Consider the following 22,445-nt stretch of genomic DNA (forward strand, 5'->3'; position numbering starts at 1 on the left):
TTCCGGTTATAGTTGTTGCTTCACCTTGACTTGCTTTGCATGTTGCTAGGTGTGGTTCACGTCCTTAGTAATTAAGTTAAATACACCTGAGATCTTGTGAGACTTATGTGCCATGTATAATATTCTTTGTTATCTTAGCATGATAGATTGTGTGATGTTAAGTTAAGCATCGCAAAGTACTTAAGTGTGTTAGTGTAAACTATGCTTGTCTTGCTTGCTATTTTGTGATGCGTCTCATGGTGCTATTCTTCATATTTATGCACTTGCATATTGCATCTCATCTAGGTACGCTAGATGCACCACGTGAAGGATGAGATGTTGGAGCCGAACCCGAAGACGGTGTATGGTGGACCTATCCCGAAGGTGGAAGGACTGGACAAGTGCTAGGACGGGAGATGCTCACTTAACGAGTGTCGTCTAACTAACACTGACTCAGTGTGGGATCCCAGGCAAGCCCCGGAGCATATTAAGCCTCCTAATTTCTGAAATGCAGTTACAATATTATTGTTCATATATATATATTGTTGCATTAAGTTTAGGGGTTGGATGCAAACAATTGCTGCATTGGTTACCCAATTCCTTGTCCAGATATTATTACCCTGAATCCTATGTAGCTCAGGCTCGTGTAGTGCTTAGCCCTGCTTTAACACGGTAGAAGTCAGGTGATTTCCTATCACCTGCGAGATATAGGAAGATACATATGGCACGGTTGGCTATATTTGCTATCGTGGAAAAGAACCAGTCTTAATTTGAAATGGAGACCGGGCGGAGGCTTGCCGGTTTGCAGTGACTCCGTCTGTGTCGATTAAGGACTGAATCTTGGAGCCTTTCCTGTTCATGTTGAACGCATGCCTCTCTCTTAGTTGGCCGTGTCCGATGACCGACCGCGAAGCCGAGTAGCTCACCTCAGGCCGGGAGTCGATAAGTATAAAGTGCGCCTCGGAAGGGAGCCGTAGGCATGAGTCCAAAGGCAGGTGATTTAAAAGTCCTAATCGTCCTGGTAGAAGGGTATCCCTGAGAGTGCTGGCGCTGATCGAACCCGCGAATTTGGTTCCTGAGATGTACCAAAGGTAACCCACGGCTACCCTTGCTAAGTATGCCAGGGTGAGAGTTAGGAATACCCCCTCAGCTGAGTTGTAATTCGATTCGAGTCGCCGTCTCTCCCGGATAGTGAGAACTTGACGGGCTTATCTCCAATGTAGATACACTTAATAACATAATGGTTCGGAAATAATGATATGATGATGACAGCCTTATTATACCTGCTATGGTTAATATTGTTTGCTCCTAATAAGTGAGTGCTCTAGTACAGGTGCTAATCTAGTGGACAGGTAAATGATGGTAAGCTTGATGCTAAGTTTAAATTGGTTACTATCATAAGCTCTTTTATGCAACTGTGTCAAGCTAGCCCACCTAAAAAGCCTTGCATGATCCTTGGTGTCTTTTATTTCTGGTTTTGATGGGTAAGTCTAGCTGAGTACCTTCTCATACTCAGGGTTTATCCCACCATGTTGCAGGTGAAGTTCTCGGCCTGTGAAGATGGTGGCTAACCGCCGGTGGCTCGGTGATTCTATAGTTACTTCTCATCTATATGCTTTTGTCGGATGATGTCACTTATGCTAGCAATGTATTTGGAACATATATTAATGTAACCTTTTGAAAGCTATGTTGTTTTCACTAATCGGTTTTGAAACCCAAACTTGTACTATTATTTGTGAATCCATTTGTAATATTATTTTCCGCTGCAACCCTACGTATGTGATGTGTATTTGCTTAATCACGCGATCTTGGTTGTGATGTTGATTTACCGAGGTCTTTCGGGACACTCGGCGGACTACCGGGTTTATATAAGTGAGAGTATGCGCGTGTCAACGTGTTAAGCGGGGACAGACATACTTGATCTTGTATAAATTGGGCGGTTTTGTTACACTGGTGCCTTTGGAGGTCTCTTTTGGACATGGTCAAACTATCTCAACCGATGTTGGACAAGCTTTTCTTCAATTGGTGCTACAAGTTCGGAACTCCTCATATACAAAGATCACGTATATCATCGTTCCGAACTCGGTCCATTCTTGTGTGACCACAAATCCATCGCAACATACGTATTTCTACAACACTCAGTTGTTAAACACGTCGAATCTTTGTAGGCCAACATTCTGCTCCATACAACATAGCCGGTCTAATCGCCGTTCTATAAAACTTGTCTTTTAGCTTTTGTGGTACCCTATTGTCATAGAGAACGCCAGAAGCTTGTCGCCACTTGATCCACCCTACTTTGATTCTATGGCTAACGTCCGCATCAATATCTCTATCCCTCTGTAGCATCGATCCCAGATACCGAAATGTATCCTTCTTAGGCACTACTTGACCTTCCAAACTCACATCTCCCTCCTCCTATGCAGCTCCACCAAAGTCGCATCTCATGTATTTGGTTTTAGTTCTGCTCAATCTAAAACCTTTAGACTCAAGTATCTGCCGCCGTAACTCTAGTTTCCTATTTACTCCCGTCTGAATTTCGTTCACTAACACTACATCATCAGCGAACAACATACACCAAGGGATATCCCCTTGTATGTTCCTAGTAACCTCATCCATTACTAAGGTAAAGAGATACGGGCTTAAGGCTAACTCTTGATGAAGTCCAATTTTAATCGGGAAGTAATCTGTGTTATCATTGTTTGTTCGAACACTAGTCACAATATTATTGTACATGTCCTTGATGAGGGTCACATACTTTGATGGGACTTTAAGTTTGTCCAAAGCCCATCACATAACATTTCTTGGTATCTTGTCATAAGCCTTCTCCAAATCAATGAAAACCATGTGGAGGTCCTTCTTCTGCTCTCTAAACCGCTCCATAACTTGTTTTATTAAGAAGATTGCTTTTGTGGTTGACCTTCCAGGCATGAAAACAAATTAGTTTGTTGATATCTACGTCGTTCCTCGCAGGCGCTGCTCGATGACTCTCTTCCATAACATCATAGTGTGGCTCATCAACTTAATTCCTCGATAATTAGTACAACTTTGGATATCTCCCTTGTTATTGTAGATTGGTGCCAATATGCTTCTTCTCCACTCCTCAGACATCTTGTTCGATCAAAAGATATTGTTGAACATCTTAGTTTGCCATACTATAGCTATATCCTCGAGATATCTCCACACCTTGATTGGGATACCATCAAGGCCCATCGCTTTGCCCCCTTTCATCCTTTTCAAGGCTTCTCTGACATTCGATTCTTGAATCCTCCGCACAAAATGCCTGTTAGTGTCATCAAACGAGTCATCCAGCTGAACGGTGGTGTTCTCATTCTCACCGTTGAATAATTTATCAAAATACTCTTGCCATCTATGTCTAATCTCATCCTCCTTCACCAAGAGTTGCTCCCTCTCATCCTTTATGCACTTGACTTGGTTGAAGTCCCTTGTCTTCCTATCACGAGCCCTAACCATTCTATAAATGTCATTCTCTCCTTCCTTCGTACTCAAACATTGGTAAAGGTCCTCATAGGCCCGCCCCTTTGCCTCACTCACCGCTCATTTTGCAGTCTTCTTTGCCACCTTGTACTTCTCTATATTGTCTGCACACCTGTCATGATACAAGCACTTATAACACTCCTTTTCCTTAATAGCCTTTTGCACATCTTTATTCCACCACCAACTGTCTTTCAAGTCGCATCCGCTCTGTTTGGTCACTCTAAGCACCTCTAAAGCAACCTTCCAAATGCATGTTGCCATCTTCTCCCACATGCTCTTTGCATCGCTTTCATCCTTCCAAGGGCCCTCTTCAATGACCTTTTCCTTAAAGACCTTTGATGCCTCCCCTTCTAATTTCCACCACTTCGTTCTAGCAACCATGAGTGTCAACAAAAGATGCTCGGTAGTCCTCCAAGGGGTATCCCATGAAGGTAGATTGATCGGTGGAGGTGCATGTAATCAGGAACCGGATGGTGACACAAGGCGCAGAGACAGTGATTTAGATAGGTTCGGGTCGTCTGATCGACGTAATACCCTACGTCATGTGTCTTTGGTGTATTGTATTGAATATGTGATGTATGGATCTGTCCACTAGGGGACCCCTGCCTCTCCTTATATACTCTGGAGGGGTAGGGTTACAAGGAAAGTATCCTATTTGGTACTATATAATATCTTGCGGTGCACGTCGACCAGTGTCGTGCACGCCTTGATCTTGTGGGTTGGGCCACCTCTGATGGTGCGGCCCATGTCTTGTCTTGTGGATACCGGGGGTCATACCCCCATAGCTAGTCCCCGAGCCTACTAGAAGATGAAGAATGAATCTTGTAGCAGGGTCAAAGAAAAAGAAGTCTGAAGGCTTGCCGATGTCGTCTGACATGCACGTATCAAGACCCAGACATGCTACCCAAGATCAGCATGGAGCAGCTTGATAGCACACTGATGAGACATAGCAAGATCCGACCACCAAGGGAGTCCTCAGCTTAGCTAGCGACATCCAAGCACCGAGGTGTCCCCAGCGTAGCTGGCGATGTTCGAGCACCGAGGAATCCCTGGCATAGCTGGCGACGTCAGAGCACCGAGGAGCCCCCAGCATAGCTGGCGACGTCCGAGCACCGAGGAGCCCCCGACATAGCTGGCGACGTCCGAGCACTGAGGAGCCCCCGACGTAGCTAGCGACGTCCGAGCACCGAGGAGCCCCCAGCGTAGCTGGCAATGTCCGAGCATGAGAAGCCCCTAGCGTAGCTGGCGATGTTCGAGCACCAAGGAGTCCCCGACGTAGCTAGCGATGTCCAAGCACCGAGGAGCCTCGGCGTAGCTAGCGATGTCCGAGCATCGAGGAGTCCCAGCATAGCTAGCGATTTCTGAGCACTGAGGAGCCCTTGGCTTAGCTGACAATGTCCGAGCACCGAGGAGTCCCCATCGTAGTTGGCGATGTTCGAGCACCGAGGAGTCCCCGACGTAGCTGGTGATGTCCGAGCACCGAGGAGTTCCCAGCGTACCTAGCGATGTCCGCAAGGTGAAGTGTGCCAACTTAGTCCTCGAGCATGAAGAATCCGAGCGCTGAGGAGTCCCTAGCGTAGCTGGCGATGTTCGAGCACTGAGGAGCCCCCAGCATAGCTGATGATGAAGCACGAGCGACGAACAGTCCAATCAACTGGTCGGTAGTGAAGTGAGCATTGAGTAGAAACAACCGACGAACAGTCCGATCAACTAGTCGACGACGAAGTCCATGAACCTAGTGGTCTAACTAGTTGATCGGTGGAGAAGTCCGAGCACGATGTGATCCGATCACGTGGATCATAATCCTGTAATACAAATATGTAGAATGGGTAGTACATGATATAGAAATATATGAACTCCGGAGAAGAAATAGCGTATGTAACTCGGCGATCAGTTGGTGTGAAGATGTATTTATATTTAATACAAAATGCCCGACTAGTTAGTGTGTAGCTGAGTCTCCAGCCCTAGCTAGCCCGTTAACCATAACGTGGAGCGCGGAGCCCGTGTGCGTGTAGAAAGAACAAAGCTTCGCTAAGGAACCACTGCCGACCACCCATAACGTAGAGGGCAGATGCTCGTGCACGTGTAGGGAGAAGCCGGAGATAGGGCCGTCTCTGGGGACATTCGAGCGTCAACATGACTGTTTGGGGATTTGCCTTAGACTTAGCTGTATGTCATCTTTCAGATGGTATACATGAAAGAAAATTATTTGGAGAGCAAACATGGAGAAAATAGCTTGGAGAAACATTATAGCGATATACGAAGATTGGAGAATATTTAGAAAAATATTAAAACATGACTTAACTTTAGACAGAACGTCTAGTCGGTGGCATATGGCATTATCTGGTCGGTGTTGACGAAATTGCCCGGCCCTCGAGCTTTTTGAACTGTCGTCATGGCGGCGGTCGTGGTTGTCACGGTGCCGTTCTTCGCGACGATCATCATTGCATCGCGGTAGGTGGTCGGAGTAAGTAGTCCGGGTGACGTTGTCCTTATATTAGTGGTCGGCGACGCGGGCAGCTCGCTTAACAGCTCGCTTGGTGGCTTGACGGCTCCATGTGTGCATGTGCACATGCAAGTGCCGCAGCAATCTATAGCTGGCTTCCATGTAGACATATATACGTAAGCACATACAACTAGCTTTGCATGGCTCTAGTAATTGGCATGCAGCGAATCAATCTCAGTAGACGGACTGGAATCTTGGGACCGCACAATGGCGATCTGAGCTTCACTTTGATTCACATGCAATAGCAGCCATCAAAATAATTTATCGCTGCCTTCGATACAGGTATAGCACCGTGTTTGCTTATCTAATCCGATCCGGTGGCTCCGTTGGAACTTGTCGCCGAGAGAGATGCCGAGTAGCCGATGCACATAATAGAAAGCTCCGAGTAGTAGACTAATCCTTGAACACGACATTGAATCCACGTTTGATTATCTGATCTGATCCGGTAGCTCCGTTGGAACTTGTCGCTGAGAGAGACGCTGAGTAGCCGATGCACAGAACAGAAAGCTCTGAGTAGTAGACTGATCCTTGAACACGACATTGAATCTGACATCGAGGCGGACGCCATCGTAGCAGACCGAGTTGCTGGTGTAGCAGATTGATTCCGTCACTGAGTGATATCGAGCCTATCAGGCTACTAAAGTACGCCACCGTAGGAAGTCAAGTTGCCACGAGCGGCGTCGATCTTGAGATCCCATCTGGTTCACCATGGATCAGCACGCACACCCTTACCTGGTGCACTAACTGTCGACAAAAGATGCTCAGCAGTCCTCCGAAGGGTATCCCATGAAGGTAGATTGATCGGTGGAGGTGCACGTAATCAGGAACCGGATGGTGACACAAGGCGCAGAGACAACAATTTAGACAGGTTCGGGCCATCTGATCGACGTAATACCCTACGTCATATGTCTTTGGTATATTGTATTGAATATGTGATGTATGGATCTGTCCACTAGGGGACCCCTGCCTCTCCTTATATACTCTGGAGGGGTAGGGTTACAAGGAAAGTATCCTATTTGGTACTATACAATATCTTACGATGCACGTCGACCAGTGCCGTGCACGCCTTCATCTTGTGGGCTGGGCCACCTCTGATGGTGTGGCCCATATCTTGTCTTGTGGATACCAGGGGCCATACCCCCACAATGAGCTTGCACTAGAAAGCATAAGTCAACCACCACCAGCTTGTGTTAAGCGACCACACATTCTCCAGGTATCACCTTACAGTCCACACATGTTCGTTTATCCTTCCTTCTTCTAAGGACAAAGTCGATTTGACTAGAGTACTGGCCGCTACTAAAGGTCACTAAATGAGACTATCTCTTACAAAAGAAAGTGTTAGCTATCATTAGATCAAAAGCTATGGCGAAGTCTAAGACTTTCTCTCCCTCTTGGTTCCTACTACCATATCCGAAACCTCCATGGACCGCCTCGAAACCTGCACTTGATGTATCTACATGGCCATTAAGATCACCTCCTATAAAGAGCTTCTCACTACTAGGGATAGCTCTAACCAAGCGATCTAAGTCTTCCCAGAAAAGCCGCTTAACACTCTCATCATGGCCTACTTGGGGGGCATACGCACTAATTACGTTTAAGACCATATCACTAATGACAAGTTTAACTAAGATGATCCTATCCCCTTTCCTTCTCACCCTCACCACACCATCCTTGAGGCTCTTATCAATCAAAACTCCTACTCCATTTTTATTTAAAGTTGTCCCTGTGTACTAGAGCTTGAAGCCGGTATTGTCCACCTCCTTCGCCTTCTGCCCCTTTCATTTAGTCTCTTGGACGCATAAGATATTTACATGCCTCCTAACCGTTGTGTCCACTAACTCTCTTAACTTACCCATAAGGGACCCTACATTCCAGCTACCTAAACGGATTCTAGTTGGCTCGACTAGCTTCCTTGCTCTTCGCACCCGCCAAGGTAGGTGTGAAGACCCTTGCTCATTTTGCACCATACCCGGGCACCGATGTGGCGCACCACTAAGGATGCGATGACCCGATCCTTGCTCACTTGACACCGTGCCTAGATCACGACATGACGCTTCACGAGGGTGATGACTTGGCCCATGCTCATTTAACACCATACCCAGGTTCTGACATGGCGCGTCACTAAGAGGGTTACATCCCAACAGGATTCTTTTGGATTTTATCTCCATAAAAGTGGCTATGTTTTTACATTGACTCGCCGCGCTTAACACAACCCTCCTCCTTTATCAAGGCTTGGGACCTGCTATGCTGGGACACCAAAGATGCCCCACCATAGGCGAAGTTCAGCGGCAACAATATATATATATAATAATAATATTATACGTACCTTGAGAGATGGAGGAACTTGGAGAACCTACAAGGGAGGAAGGGCAGGGAACCAAATGACTTCTCTTTGGCCAAGTCTGCATCCTTAGTGCCACAGGCCTCCATCCCATTGATATACGGATTAAATGACTCCACTTTCTTGGTGTTCATGTCAATGGTGACCACCCACATCTTCTTCCATGTGTACACAGACTTCTCGATGATAAGGAAGTGAAGTACGTGTGGCCTGTCGATGTTCACTTGAGGAAACATTAGAATGTTGCGTAGGAGGTCCTCAAGAGGGTTGGTAGACCAGAGTTCATTGGAGGTGACTGAGTAGTCCTGAGTAGTCCTTTTCCCACACCTTGTCCTTTAACAAGAGGGTGTGGCATGTGACGGTGAAGCCAACACCATCTTTGAGTGGTCAATAGGGAATGCCATCATGGCGGTCGACTTTGATGAACTTGAGACAACTGCCAGCGTCGATGGCGGACACACCCTGGTACATCCAGCGACGTGACAAGTTGGTAGGATGAGTTGAACCGAACTCCTCCTCAGGAGGGAGGCGGACCAAGGTGACAGTAAGGGTGGGATCGAACATGTCACCGAAGAGGATGGCACAACTTGTAGTCGATCTAGGACAACCAGTTGCGGAAAGGGATGACAGTGTAGCTTTGCTAGCGGAAATCATCGTTGCTGTCGCTGCTGAGAATTCATGTGCAGGCACAGCTCCATTTGCAATTAGAATAATCAGCTGATGATGATCATAGCCAAAAGATGTCAGCATAGCTAGACCTCAGAGTGCCTAGCCCCCCTAACCAAAGGTTTGGCTTTTGCTACCACAAACTCTTGGCCTCGGCACAAGAGGCCCGTGATTGCGATAGACATCATACGCTGTGCAGGAGGACGGTGAGATTGGCGACCATCGCAGCAGGTATGATCACCCAAGTTGGACAAGGTACAATGGGGGAGCAGTTTGAGTGAAAGGTCAGAGGCGTTGAAGATGAACAAGTCCTGCACGGGAAGTTCTCCACGGACGTTGATCTTACCGACACAAAAAAGGGTGAGATGTTGGTGGGTCGAAAGGATAGAAAGCAGCTGTCTCCCAGGTTCCCCAGGAAATCCCGGCAGGTACGCATACATGTGGGAGATCGCTAGGGGCTCCGCAAGCTTGAAGGCGACGCTGAAGGGGGCGTTCCATGAGGTGGTGCTAGACGTTCTGATGGGGGCCTTGCTCTCATCTGAGAAGGACTCATCGTCGTCCCTATGGGAGACGAAGGGCTCCATCAACACCCACTTGTTGCCATAATAATATATTTTAAATAAAAATAGCGGTTAAAGCGTGATATTAAATATCCCACTATATTTTGGGTGAGGGAGTAGTCTATCCGGCACAACTAGTGACAAAAGGTGATGATGTTGTCAGTTTTCCAAAATGTCAGTGCTAGTTGTAGGTATCATCATGCCGAGGATTGATCAGCATGTTCGCTTGTTGGTTTCAGCTAGGGCTTATCAACCAGCCAACAGTGTTTTTCTCTCACAACAAACCAGCATCAGCCAGCCCAAACCAGCTCAGAAACCAACTAGCGAACAGACTAGATAGTTCAAGTACAGCCATGGGCAGATACTGTTCAGGCCTGAACCTAGGCATAAAAAATCGGCACACCAAGAAACCTACCTGGTCCAAGCTGCTTCTTATTGTTGTTAACCAAACAGGCCAGGAGTTCCATTTTTCAAGCTGCTTAAAGTTGCTAGCCAAACAGGCCTGGAGTTCATTTTTCCAGTAACTGCCACAAGTCAGGGGCTAGATGGTGTGCAGTAGCACAACCAATAGAATTATAGAAATAATGTGATGTTAACTTCAATTTATCTTTTAGGTCTTGTTTGATTGGAGTCCAATCCATAGAAATATTACTTGCAGATGAAAAATAAGTTGCAATCACTTTCACCTTATTCCATCCCAATATGTAAGGATTGGGTGTACTGAAGTACAACTAATCAATCCTTCAAAAATTTTGTAATGTATTCTAGTGTACTTTCGATTGGCATATTGTTACTTGGAGATCAAATTTAACATGCAAACTTGTATAACACAGGCAAGTTCAAGGACTAAGTGACAACTCCACACAATGACACAATTTAATGATTTTGCTTGAAAGAAAACACTGTAGACTATTTTTGACGAACCAACGGAACACACTACAAACCATCAGCGGAAAGAAAACACTACAGACTATTTTTGACGAAGCAACAGAACACACCACAAACAATCAGTGGTTCACACAATACATAAAAATAGCCATTAAGATCCTTCCTATGCCACAACATGAAATAGGTCCTTCAATTTTGTCAGACAAACATAAGAGAAGCCTTTCATGTGAAACCACGAGACATAACAGAAGAAAGCAAAATGGTTGGGCAGGAAGACATGTCTACGAAGTATGATGAGTTGGCAGCATGGGCAGGAACACATGTGACTCAATCCACATTCTTCCTCTTTCTGCAATACATAAATACTATGACAAAATGGTCTAGATAGATGATGTTCAAATTAAACTTGCTTCAGTTAGCAAGAGAAGGCTAGCTACCATGTAAAGATGATGTGTAAAGTAGTAGTGCTATATTGACAAGAAACAATTGCCAGGAACAGACAGTGCAGGTAATAATTAGTAGAATTCACTTCCATACTAATAATTTCCAACATATGAAATAAGGTAATAAAAACTCTTATTAAAGTAGTTGTGCCATATTTACAGGAAACAATTGCCAAGAACATATACTTCGCTACTAATAATTTTCAACATATATTCAACATATATATGGAAGAAGGTAATGACAACTCATCATTCATAAGCCTAATGAATATATTTCACTTAAACTTGAAAGCTAATGTTTAGACCTCTTTGGAACGCGGGATTCCTATATATGACTAATATGAAATTCCTGCATTCCAAAAGGGGCAATATTACTTTTTTTGTTATAGAAAAATACTACTGGTCTTCTAGTAAGTGAAAAGCCAGGGAGGTGGGACCCCTTGGGAATGCAGGAATCTGATAGGTTTAGTTTTTTCACTAGAAAAATGCATTATTCATGCAAAAGAAATCACATATTCCAAACGAGACCTAAACTGATGAAGAGTTGCACAATGCATCAATAAATGACTCCTAGTAAAGTAACAATATATCCAAACTAGCAAGTACTATTAAGCAGGTGATATAGATAAAACCAGCAGCAACAATATATACTATATAATAATATTATGCGTACCTTGAGAGATGGAGGAACTCGGAGAACCCACAGGGGAGGAAGGGCAGGGAACCAAATGACTTCTCTTTGGCCAAGTCAGCATCCTCAGTTCCACGGGCCTCCATCCCATTGATATACGGATTAAATGACTCCACTTTCTTGGTGTTCATGTCAATGGTGACCACCCACATCTCTTCCATGTGTACACGGACTTCTCGATGATAAGGAAGTGAGCTACGTGTGGCCTATCGATGTTCACTTGAGGAAACATGAGAATGTCGCGTGGGAGGTCCTCAAGAGGGTTGGCAGACCAGAGCTCATTGGAGGTGACGGAGTAGTCCTTTTCCCACACCTTGTCCTTTAACACCTTGTCCTTTAACACCTTGTCCTTTAACAAGAGGGTGTGCCATGTGATGGTGAAGCTAGCACCGTCTTTGAGTGGCCCATAGGGAACGCCATCATGGCGATCGACTTTGATGAACTTGAGACAACTACCGGCGTCGATGGCGGACACACCCCGGTACATCCAGCGACGCGACAAGTTGGGAGGATGAGCATGAGTTGAACCGAACTCCTCCTCCGGAGGGAGGCAGATCAAGGTGACAGTAGGGGTGGGACCGAACATGTCACCGAAGAGGATGCCACGGTTGTAGTCGATCCAGCATAGCCAGTTGTGGAAAGGGATGATGGTGTAGCTCTGCCAGCGGAAATCATCAGTGCTGTCGCTGCTGAGAATTCGTGTGCGGGCACAGCTCCAGTTGCAATCAGAATAATCAGCTGATGATGATTGCAGCCAAAAGATGTCAACATAGACCTCATTGTCCCTAGGCCCCCTAACCAAGAGTTTGGCTTCTGCTACCACAAACTCTTTGCCTCGGCACAATAGGCTCGTGATTGCAACGGACATCATATGCTGCGCAGGAGGAGGAAAAGTAGGAGTACTGCGAGATACGCGACCATCGCAGCGGGCATGATCACCCAAGTTGGACAAGGTACAGTGGAGGAGTAAATTGAGTGAAAGGTCGTAGGCGTTGAAGATGAACAAGTCCTGCACGGGAAGTTCTCCACGGACGCTGATCTTACCGACACGAAAAAGGGCGAGATGTTGGTGGGTCGAAAGGATTGAAAGCAGCTGTCTCCCGGGTTCCCCAGGAAATCCCAGTAGGTACGCGTACAGGTGGGAGATCACCGAGGCTCTGCAAGCTTGAAGGCGACACTGAAGGGGGCGTTCCACGAGGTGGTGCCAGACGTTCTGATGGGGGCCTTGCTCTCGTCCGAGAAGGACTCATCGTCGTCCCTGCGGGTGACAAAGGGCTCCATCAACACCCACTTGGGTGGCAAGTTATTAGCGGCGGCGGCGGACATGGTGACCTTGAGACAGATTACATTGGGAAATATAATTAGGGGAATAATCACTCCACCGTGAGGACGAATCGGGCCAGAGAGCTGTAACCTTACTTACCCATGGAGAGTAAGCCGCTGTTGGCAGGACGCCGGCAGACAAGAAGAGAGGAGGCGGAGGTAGCAGAAGAGGCGATGCAGCGGCTTGGTGGCTGCCTGGGTATGTCGGTCGACTTGTGTAAAGAAAGATGGAGGACACATGTACTTTGGGCCATTATTAGGCTTTCATTTATTAGATGAGGTGAGAGCAGTTGTACATGTTAGGCTGGGCCGGGATTCTGGGTCTGGCTGCTTTTATTTACTATTTACGAGAACATATATAGTTAGAGTAGTTGTTTTTTCTAAGATGAAAACGGATAGGCTACTGGGTCAAGTCGAAGAGATACACGTTCCTACGTGCCAGCTAAGTTTTTTTCTGTTTCTTTTTTTTCTTGAATAAGTAAAAATGTTTGCGCATCATTATAATTAAAATTGAATAGTTTGATCATACCAACGATATGTTTCTGGCGAGCACCCTAGGAGGCCTACAGGTTCTAGCTTCAATATTACACAAATGGTAGACAACCGATATATGGGCAGCGACGCAACCTAAGAAGTGAGCTTGCGTCTCCGCTGCTGCCTGCGCGACCCTTTTCTAACGTCTGGGAAGAGCGCTCCCATTTATTCGACGTTGGGAGCGTTCGGCCTAGCATCGTAGAGCTCCTCGTAGGCCTTCCTTTCCAACGCGCTTGGTGTTTATAGACCCATGGCCAAACCCAATCGCTGCATGATTAGGATCTCACCTCATTTGAAAATAGGCACCCAAGAGAGGCTCTGAGCCGCCAGAGGCTTGCTTCGTAGCGGGAGCACCGCATTTGCAGGTGACGGCAGCATGGAAGACAGACGAATTAGTGGGGAGGCAACACTATTACTGTCTATGTTTTCATAAGCGGACAAAAACCATTTTCAAAGGCGGGCAAAGCCCCCGCCTATAAATAAATGCCTGTGTTAATAACCATTTACGAAGGCGACGCATAGAGCCCGTCTGTGAAAATAGGTAAATAAATAATAAAAAAATCGAAAGGCAACTAACGAGCCTATTTCAGAGCCGGTCAGCTTCCGCGTGTTCCCCGCCACCACTGCCACCGCCAGTGCGGTCCCCGCGAGCCCACCGCCATCAGAAGAGACCTTGTGCCTCCGTTAATGAATTTATTGAGGCGGTCATTTTTTTAGTGCCTCTGAAAATGGGTTGTCCACCTCCGGAAATCGCTGCATGTTTTAGGAAACATGTGGACTTTGTGCCCGCCTCCTAATATCCTAGGGGCATGTCTTGCAAAATCAATCATTTATTTAGTAGTGCAGCCTTCTGCAGCACTCGCTTGGTGAAGCTCTCGAGGCGGCACATGATGAAGGTGTCATTGTACATAGCTAGGTGGTCGTCCCGCGGCGGTGTACGGAGCAAAACAACATCCGTCGTGAGCTCGGCTAGACCGAAGCCTAGTGGGTAGTCTTCTATTGGCGGTCCTTTAACTCCTAGTTTTAACCATGGCATAAAAACCATTCATATAAAACACCAAACTTAGTATTAGGGATTATGACTAATAAGTTTCACATGTTTTGGTGATTATGTGTTTTGCAGTACATATATTGAAATAACATAGAAAACGTGCTCAAAATGAGCCAAGACATGAAGCGCAGCACCATCCAATGTGAGCACAAGGGGGAAAGGCCCACCAACCCAAAGCAACACCATCTATTTGCATCTCATCCTCCGTAGATGCATCCCGTGGTGGTGTGACCTGACCTGTGCCTGTCCCTTCTTAGAAGGTGCTAGAGGTAGGAGATCTAAGTATAGAGAGGGGGAACTTGGAGGAGGAAGATAAATAGTTGGTAGGAGATGGTATCTTCTGATAATTATTCGATGCCTCTCGCCTCAGGTGCAGCTTCCCATTTGTAGGCCCTGTTTGGTTGAGCTGTGGATTTTAAAAAAGCTGCTGTGAGCTGTGGGCTGTGGAAAAGCTGCTGTGGGCTGAGAGCTATGGAAAAATCTAAAAGCCGTTTGGTTAGAGCAGCTGTGAAACTGCAGGATGTGTAGAAATGTCTGTAATGCCCTTAAAGGCCTGAGGGACTATTTATATTCAAATTGCTTGTAAATAAATATTGTACTCACTTATTTGTATGTAAATGACTATTTTGGTAAGGAAAAATAAATTTGTTCCAAGTTTTTTAGTATTCAAAGTGATTTGGTCCATACAAATATAATAATATTAGCATTTTACAAAAGATAAGGGCTCATCAAATCATGTCATCCCTCAACATAACTATCTCACACTAAACAAAGCATCGGCTATTCTACTACGAATGATATTCATGGCATCCTCATTCTCCACATCTTCAATCTCATCTTCCGGTGTCGTGTCATCCTCTTGTACCAAGTATTCATCATCATCATCACATCTTTCGAACTCCTTATCATGCAAATTGCTATCACGAATAAAATTATGCAATGCCAAACAAGCAAGAATGATGTGCTTCTGAGTACGAGTTGAGAAACTTGGTATGCCCTTCAAAATACGCCACTTCTCCTTCAATACTCCAAAGGCCCGCTCAATGACATTTCGAAGGGATGAATGATTGAAATTGAACACCTCATATTTCCCTTGGGGTGGTCCAGAACGATTACAAAATTCTGGAATATGGTATGTGCTTCCTTTGAAAGGGGCCAGATACCCTGTTCGGTTTGGATATCCAGAGTCCACAAGATAATATTTCCCTACAAAGTAAAATCAATGTAAGCAAATAAATAATACAAGTACCTCACGTATTGCTGGTCCAACCATTAGGAAGCAAATACATAATACGTGTGATATGTGTATACCTTTAGGAGGCACAGGAAAATCATTAAAATTTGCCAAAGCATGATTGAGGATACGTGTGTCATGGGCACAACCGGGCCAACCAGCAACCGCAAAGATAAACCTCATGTCAAAGTCACAAACAGCTAGCAAATTCTGAGATGTATATCCATGACGGCATGTGTGATTAACCGTATCCTCAGCTGGCACAACCACTGGAACATGTGAACCGTCTATTGCTCCAATAGCGCCTTTGAAGTATGGCCAGAAACGGTCTTCTTTGATTCTTTCATGTTCCGAAGAAAAAGTAGCATCTCTTGGCTTAATATTGTCTTTACCTAACTTGCGCAAACACTTCAGCACCTCATGAAACTTAGTGTGGACTGTCCACAGTGAACGAGTGAAGCGATTTTCCACTTGTGAAAATGATTGCGGTCCTCCGACAATCCACAAGAACATCGCCAATGACTCAATGGATGAAACATTGTTAGTGGAGGTCAAACCATAGTTCAAGACTAGCAACTCATACAGTGCCATGAAGACATCGGTGCTCATTCGAAACATCTTATAGAAGTACCTTGGATGAGAAAAGCACCTCATCACCCATTGCAGTCCAGTTTCTGGTGTTTCCCTGTACTCTCCTTTGTTCCAATAACGATCAGTGTATTGTGCACCCATTTGACCAATAATGGCAGCATGCTGGGAAAGCTCAGCTAGGAGTAGCAATCTCTTCTGTCCTTGGGCTACACCTTCCAGGTTCTCATCCATCTACAAAAAATATTAACATTTATTAAGCTCAGTACAAGGATATATATCTGACACAATGATAATAAGCTCACAGTACAAGGACAAAAATATATGTATACATGCACATGGATACTAATCTGACAGAAGGATAATAAGCTCACAATACAAATAATTTTAGTACAAATTGTTCTCAGTACAAGCAAATTGTTCTCAGAGTACAATTTAAAATTGGTTCAGGTAGCCATACAACTAATAGTGCTCACAATACAAATTCTTAATGGTTCACACAGCAACAATAGAAATAAAAATTGGTTCACTAGCGCCTCATCTCCTTCTCATGCTCTCTCTCAAGGACATCCAGCCTTCCTTTGTTTGTTTTCAGATGGCTGAAGACCTCTCTAAATTCAGGCTTCATGATCAGCATGGTGGCAGTGTGCATTAGAGGAGTTCCTTCTTCCACCCCACACTCTTCGACCATCTTCATAGCCTCTCCAATAGTGGGGACAACATTAGTGGGAGAAGCTGAGGTGGCAGATGCACTAGAGATCCTATCTACTGCACTTTCTATCTTCAAACATGTGTTTTTGTACATTCGATAAAATGGACTATTTTCTTCTTTGCTTTCAGCAATAGTACAGGAGCTCTTGCGTTTCTTTTTCCCTTTTTGCTTCAAATCAGCCAGCTTGACATCATCTTTAGGTGGAGGTTTTGGCACCTCGGCCACGCAATCATCACTCTCATCCGAAGATATATCACCAGGACAAGCTGCAGTGGCCCCAGTCACATGTACCTTGCCGAAAATCAGATCAAGATCATCAAGGTACTTCGGTCCTTGTTTTCTGAACCTCACATGATTGCATTTAAGCCCTTTTTCACGATTATTGCACCTCTGAAATTGAATGAAAAATTTTAGCACGACACACCATATCATACTATGGACAAAATATCAACAGAAATAGTGCTTACAGCAAGGTGTTCATCCCACCAATCCTGGGGGCAATCAACAGTTCCCTTAGCCGCATCCCATCCAAGTCCAGTGGCATAATTTTTTAACTCCATGAACCAAACATATTCTTTTTTTAAGTTATCTAATTTGTTCTTCAATTGTATCTTTGTTCGCTTGTCACCAGTTTTGGCTTCAAACTTGGCTACAATATTTTTCCAACCAGTGCTAGTCCAAAGCCCCTGGGGCCTATTCCCAGCTTCTATCCCCCCTTTGCATACATCAATCAAATGCTTCAAAAAGAAATCACCCCAATCTGCCTTGTCACCCATTCTTGAATCAAACAAAACAAAATTTTCAGACATTCTAATTACCATAATATCATGCCATTATTTCTATCAAATACACAGCACACTGAACTGAGAATAAATAACATGTATCTGGAAGCGTAGATCGATGGAGCTTGGACTTGGTTTGCCAATGTCGTTGATTAACAGGCTTCTTATACAGTTAAACAGTTTATAGTTCCGTTTACAAATAGGAATACCTGGATGACGGTCTTGGAGCCAACAAAAGCCTCTATCTTCTTCCAGTCACGGTCAAAGCTGAAAAGAAAAGAAACATAGTTGACACACGAATATTACATGCAAGATGTGGTCTTATATTTCACTGACAATTTTTTGGGCCAGGTGTATGGATTCAAGAACAGTAAATGGTGTGCTCTTGGGGCAACAAGGCACGTTATCATCACAAAACTAAGCAGGACCAAGTTAATGCTTGCAATCAAAATACTATGAAGTAGAGAATGAGAGAAGCCAGAATACTGCTAACAACCCGTGTGTGTAAGAGTGCATTCTGAAAGGCCATCCGCAAAGTATATGCTGATAAAGATGCACGCCTTTTCAATTGGACAGATGAGATGCATGATTTTTGGATCCTGCTTAACTTGTGTCCGCAGACTAATTGCAAGAACACATGCTTTGCTGGCTTAGAGAATCTAGTGTGCCCTACCCAGGCAAATGACACCACCAGTTGAGCAAAGAGCACTACTGCACTAGAGTCTTCATCAGTTGAAATTCCAACATCCACAAATTAACGCATCAAAAAGCCCGGCGCATCATCCCAAGACATTAAAAAATAAAAATCCACAACGACACAATTAACGCATCAAAAAGACAGAAAACATCTAGTCTTTTAGCCAGAATACACCACAAAGCCCGGCGCTTCATACCTGTGAAACGCAAAGCGCGCATCGAAACAAACGAAACCCAAGTGAGGGGTTGCGGTCTGCTTACAGCTGCAGGGCCTCGAGGAACTTATCGTGCTCTTGCTCCGTCCAGCTCTCCCGGGATTGAGAATAAATAACATGTATTAAACCATTTATGAGAGATTGAGATACCTTCTGTGTAGATCCGGTCACTGGAAGCGTAGATCGATGGAGCTTGGACTTGGTTTGCCAATGTCGTTGAGTCCAGGAATCGCTCTTAGCAGCAGAGTGTTCTGTGATGAAACAAGAAAAAAAAGGAAAAGGCTTCTCTTTCAGAAGACAGGACCTTTATCTATCATCCGCGACTGCAATCGAACACTATACGTGGATAGAAGGAAAGGAGCTTGTTAATCCAAGAAAGCTAACCTGCTTGTCAAGTGGGTGGTGGAAGTCGTCGGCGTCGAGGCCCGACCTCGACCTGCAACCGAGAAGGGGCAGAGACAGGGACTCCCGCCGGGGTGACCAGTAGGGCGATGAGGATGGGGACGGCGCCGGAGAGGATGGGGACGGCGCCGGAGAGGACCGGGCGGCGCCGGAGAGGATGGGGACGGCGACGGAGAGGACCGGCCGCCGCCAAACCCTAGCTCTGCCTGGGCGTCGCCACCTGCGGACAGACGAGTCGTCTCGCGCGGACGGGAAGAAGAGGAAAAGATCGAAGCGTTTTCTTTGTAACCTGTGGCAGTGCGGGTAATTTCCATCCTCCACAGCCGGTGAAAGCAGCCCTCCCCCTGCTGTGAAAAATGAACTACCCAAAAGCTAGCTTTTGTACAATTCAGTACCACCTTTGCAACCCTTTGGTTAGCTTTTTGACTTCTGAAGAAGCTACAGCCGGTTGGAAGCTGAACCAAACAGGGCCGTAGTGTTGTTCCTCAATTGACATGGCCTAGTAGGGCACTCGACCCATGGCCTGACGCTAGCCCATAGCCTAGATGACTCTGACACCTGAGCTAGAAGGAAGATTCTAGAAGGTGCTGGAGGTAGGAGATCCAAGTACAGAGAGGGGGGACTTGGGGAGGAAGATGAACAGTAGGTTGGAGATAGTTTTTTCTGATAATTGTTCGATGCCTCTCACCTCAGGTGTAGCTTCCCATCTGTAGTGTTGTTCCTCAATTGACATGGCCTAGTAGGCCACTCGGCCCATGGCCTGACGCCAGCCCATAGCCTAGATGACTCCTGACATAGATGCTATGTTGCCAGGTGTCATCACGGTCGGGGTTCTTGCAGTAGAGGATTCCTTCGGGGTTCTTGCAGAAGCTGTGGACTAGTGCGCGGCATGAGTTCCATTTGTCGTCGGTGGAACCGAATCTGGGTAGAGCTAGTTTGTGCATCCAAAATATGGCGCGCGTAGACCTCATCAGTCTAGGAAAGTTTGAGTTCTGCTACCACGAACTCCTGTCCATGGACCAGACCGCCATCAAACGCCATCCTGACTGCTCCAGCTTGTTAGGAGGAGGGCCACGACGACGGCGATGGTGACCACCGTGGATGGGATCTAGCTCGTCCGACAAGGTACAAGGGGGAGTGTTTTGAGTGATGAGCAAGGTTTGTCGTTGTCGATATCTGATGAGGCGCAGGCACTGTTGTCGTAGATGAAGAGCTCCTGCAACACGTCACATCATAGTTTTGGATTTCGGTGTAAGCAAAAATACCAGAGGGGCCAGTAAGACCGGTAGGCCAATTTTTGTCCGAAATTTCACCAATACCGGTCAGAGTTTGGCCAAACTTTAATCAAAATTTACAAATATCATTCAATACCGGTCGAAATCGACTGAAACCGGCCAATACCGGAGGGCACCGATAGGACCGATATTGACCGGTTTACGCCAGTTTTTGGTAGTATTGAGAACTATGCTTCACATGCATTGTTCGTGATACTGACACGGAATAGGACGAGATGCTGGTGGCTCACCAGGATGGCTAAGGGCACCTGTTTCATGGGATCCGAAAACCCCTGTAGCTGAGCTATCGGGTATCGATATTAGGGATACCCAAAGCAAGGAGGTTAGCGTCCACGTAGACTTCCTCGGATGATGCAAGACGTATTAAAAGGTCTAGTCCGACCCCAAGGCCGTCGAGGTCTCACCCAAGGCCATGGGCCCCGCCTCGTCTGACCCCTTAGGTGCGGGTGCCGTCTCGTTTGACCCCAAAGACACGGTTTCCGCCTCACCCGACCCTGTGGGTGCGGGCTCCGTCTCGTCCAACCCCAAAGCCATGGGGATCTCACCCAAGGGCCCTGTCTCGCCCGACCCCTTAGGTACGGGCTCTGTCTCGCCCGACCCCAAGGATGCGATTTTGGCCTCGCCTGACCCCTTGCGTGCGGGCTTCGTCTCGCCCGACCCTAAGGCCACGGGGGTCTCACCCAAAGCCGCAGACTCCGCCTCACCCGACCCCTTGGGTGTGGGCTCCGTCTCGTCCAACCCAAGGACATTGTTTCTGCCTCGCCCGACCCCTTGGGTGCGGGCTACATCTCGCCCGACCCCAAGGCCATGGGGTCTCACCCAATGCCACGGACTCCGCCTCACCCAACCCATTGGGTGTGGGTTCCATCTCGCCTGACCCCAAGGGTGCGGTTTTTGTCTCGTCCGACGGGGACCCGTACCGCCGCCAACCACTCCAAGTCCAAGCGTATGGGCCTAGGTCAAAACTCTGACATCAGGGAAGAAACTAGCATGCCTCGATGTAACCCATGGCCATGATGGGCCATACCCGAGGACTCACATCAAGAACAGCGTCGGGCATGCCGGTGCTGTTCTGCCTAACCCTCGTATGAATGCTGACAGGCACATCAGTTCACCACGACGTCCGCCGGAACATAATGGAATGCCATGACCGACAGATGACGCCTATGCATGGCATCAGTGACAAATAGGACCACGACGTGGAGCTATCCCTATTGACGTCTACAGGGATGGCGGGACCCGCATGAAGAGGAAGAAGGACCTAGCGATCCTGGAAGCCTTCTTCTCTCTCTAGTTCTTCTCCTTTTCCTCTGTTGTAACCCGTACTCTCCCTTCGCCTACAAAAGGGGAAGCAGGGCACCCCATGAAAAGAGGGACACCCCATGAAAAGAGGGATCCAGATCGGCACAAGACTGAACCATGAGATAAAAACACAAGAGCATGACACGAGCACACGACTGAGCAGCGATCGAGCTCTCAGCACCCGTTCATTCCTTTCACCAGAGACTTAGGATCCTTTCCTTCTCTCGTCTGTTTGTAACTCCTACTACGAACCAAGTGCCGGTAACACGAGCAGTAGCAAACTGGATGTAGGGACATTCTACCCAAACTAGTATCAACTCTTGTATCCTTCGAGCACACCATCCGAGCTAGACGCATAAATACAAATTTACCCATCGGTGGTTCAAAAACACCGACAGTTGGCGTGATAGGTTGGGGTTTTTTGCGTGTCTCGACGTCCACATCAGGCCTCAGATTGCTAGTAATGGCGTCAGCTATGTCCCGGGCACACACGTGTGCTTTGGGAACCTAGACTTCATCATCACAACAGGGGGAGAGTTGGTGTAGGCTCCCATCGCCGTCCAACCTCTCCACTCCGCCGGCCTCGATGCGATCATCGAGGCGCTTGAGGAGCTGTGGCTGCACGCACCAGAGGCCTACACCCCTGGGTGTGACCAGCTCCTTGGCTTCGATTATGGGAGGCTAGAACGCCAGCTCGACGCCTTCCTAGGACCCCAACCGTCCCGGGAGCAAGGTTTTCATT

The 22,445-nt window shown here is 46.6% G+C and overlaps 2 protein-coding genes and 1 pseudogene across 2 annotated transcripts; all 3 read right to left on the reverse strand.

The window, feature by feature from the left end:
• Positions 1-10,762: 10,762 nt before the first annotated feature.
• Positions 10,763-20,815, reverse strand: LOC136526635 (uncharacterized; annotated as a pseudogene).
• On the reverse strand, positions 12,716-16,224 carry LOC136528629 (protein ALP1-like). Its single transcript, XM_066521584.1, has 3 exons — positions 15,861-16,224; positions 15,241-15,683; positions 12,716-12,901 (listed from the first exon to the last, which is right to left on the reverse strand). The coding sequence occupies exons 1-3, from the start codon at positions 16,222-16,224 to the stop codon at positions 12,716-12,718; spliced, it is 993 nt and encodes a 330-aa protein (XP_066377681.1).
• LOC136525254 (L10-interacting MYB domain-containing protein-like) lies at positions 16,691-17,787 on the reverse strand. Its single transcript, XM_066518257.1, has 2 exons — positions 17,479-17,787; positions 16,691-17,401 (listed from the first exon to the last, which is right to left on the reverse strand). The coding sequence occupies exons 1-2, from the start codon at positions 17,785-17,787 to the stop codon at positions 16,829-16,831; spliced, it is 882 nt and encodes a 293-aa protein (XP_066374354.1). The 3' UTR covers positions 16,691-16,828.
• Positions 20,816-22,445: the final 1,630 nt, after the last annotated feature.

This window comes from Miscanthus floridulus, chromosome 19 (genome assembly GCF_019320115.1).
Source record: "Miscanthus floridulus cultivar M001 chromosome 19, ASM1932011v1, whole genome shotgun sequence".
NCBI classification, from domain to species: Eukaryota; Viridiplantae; Streptophyta; class Magnoliopsida; order Poales; family Poaceae; genus Miscanthus; species Miscanthus floridulus.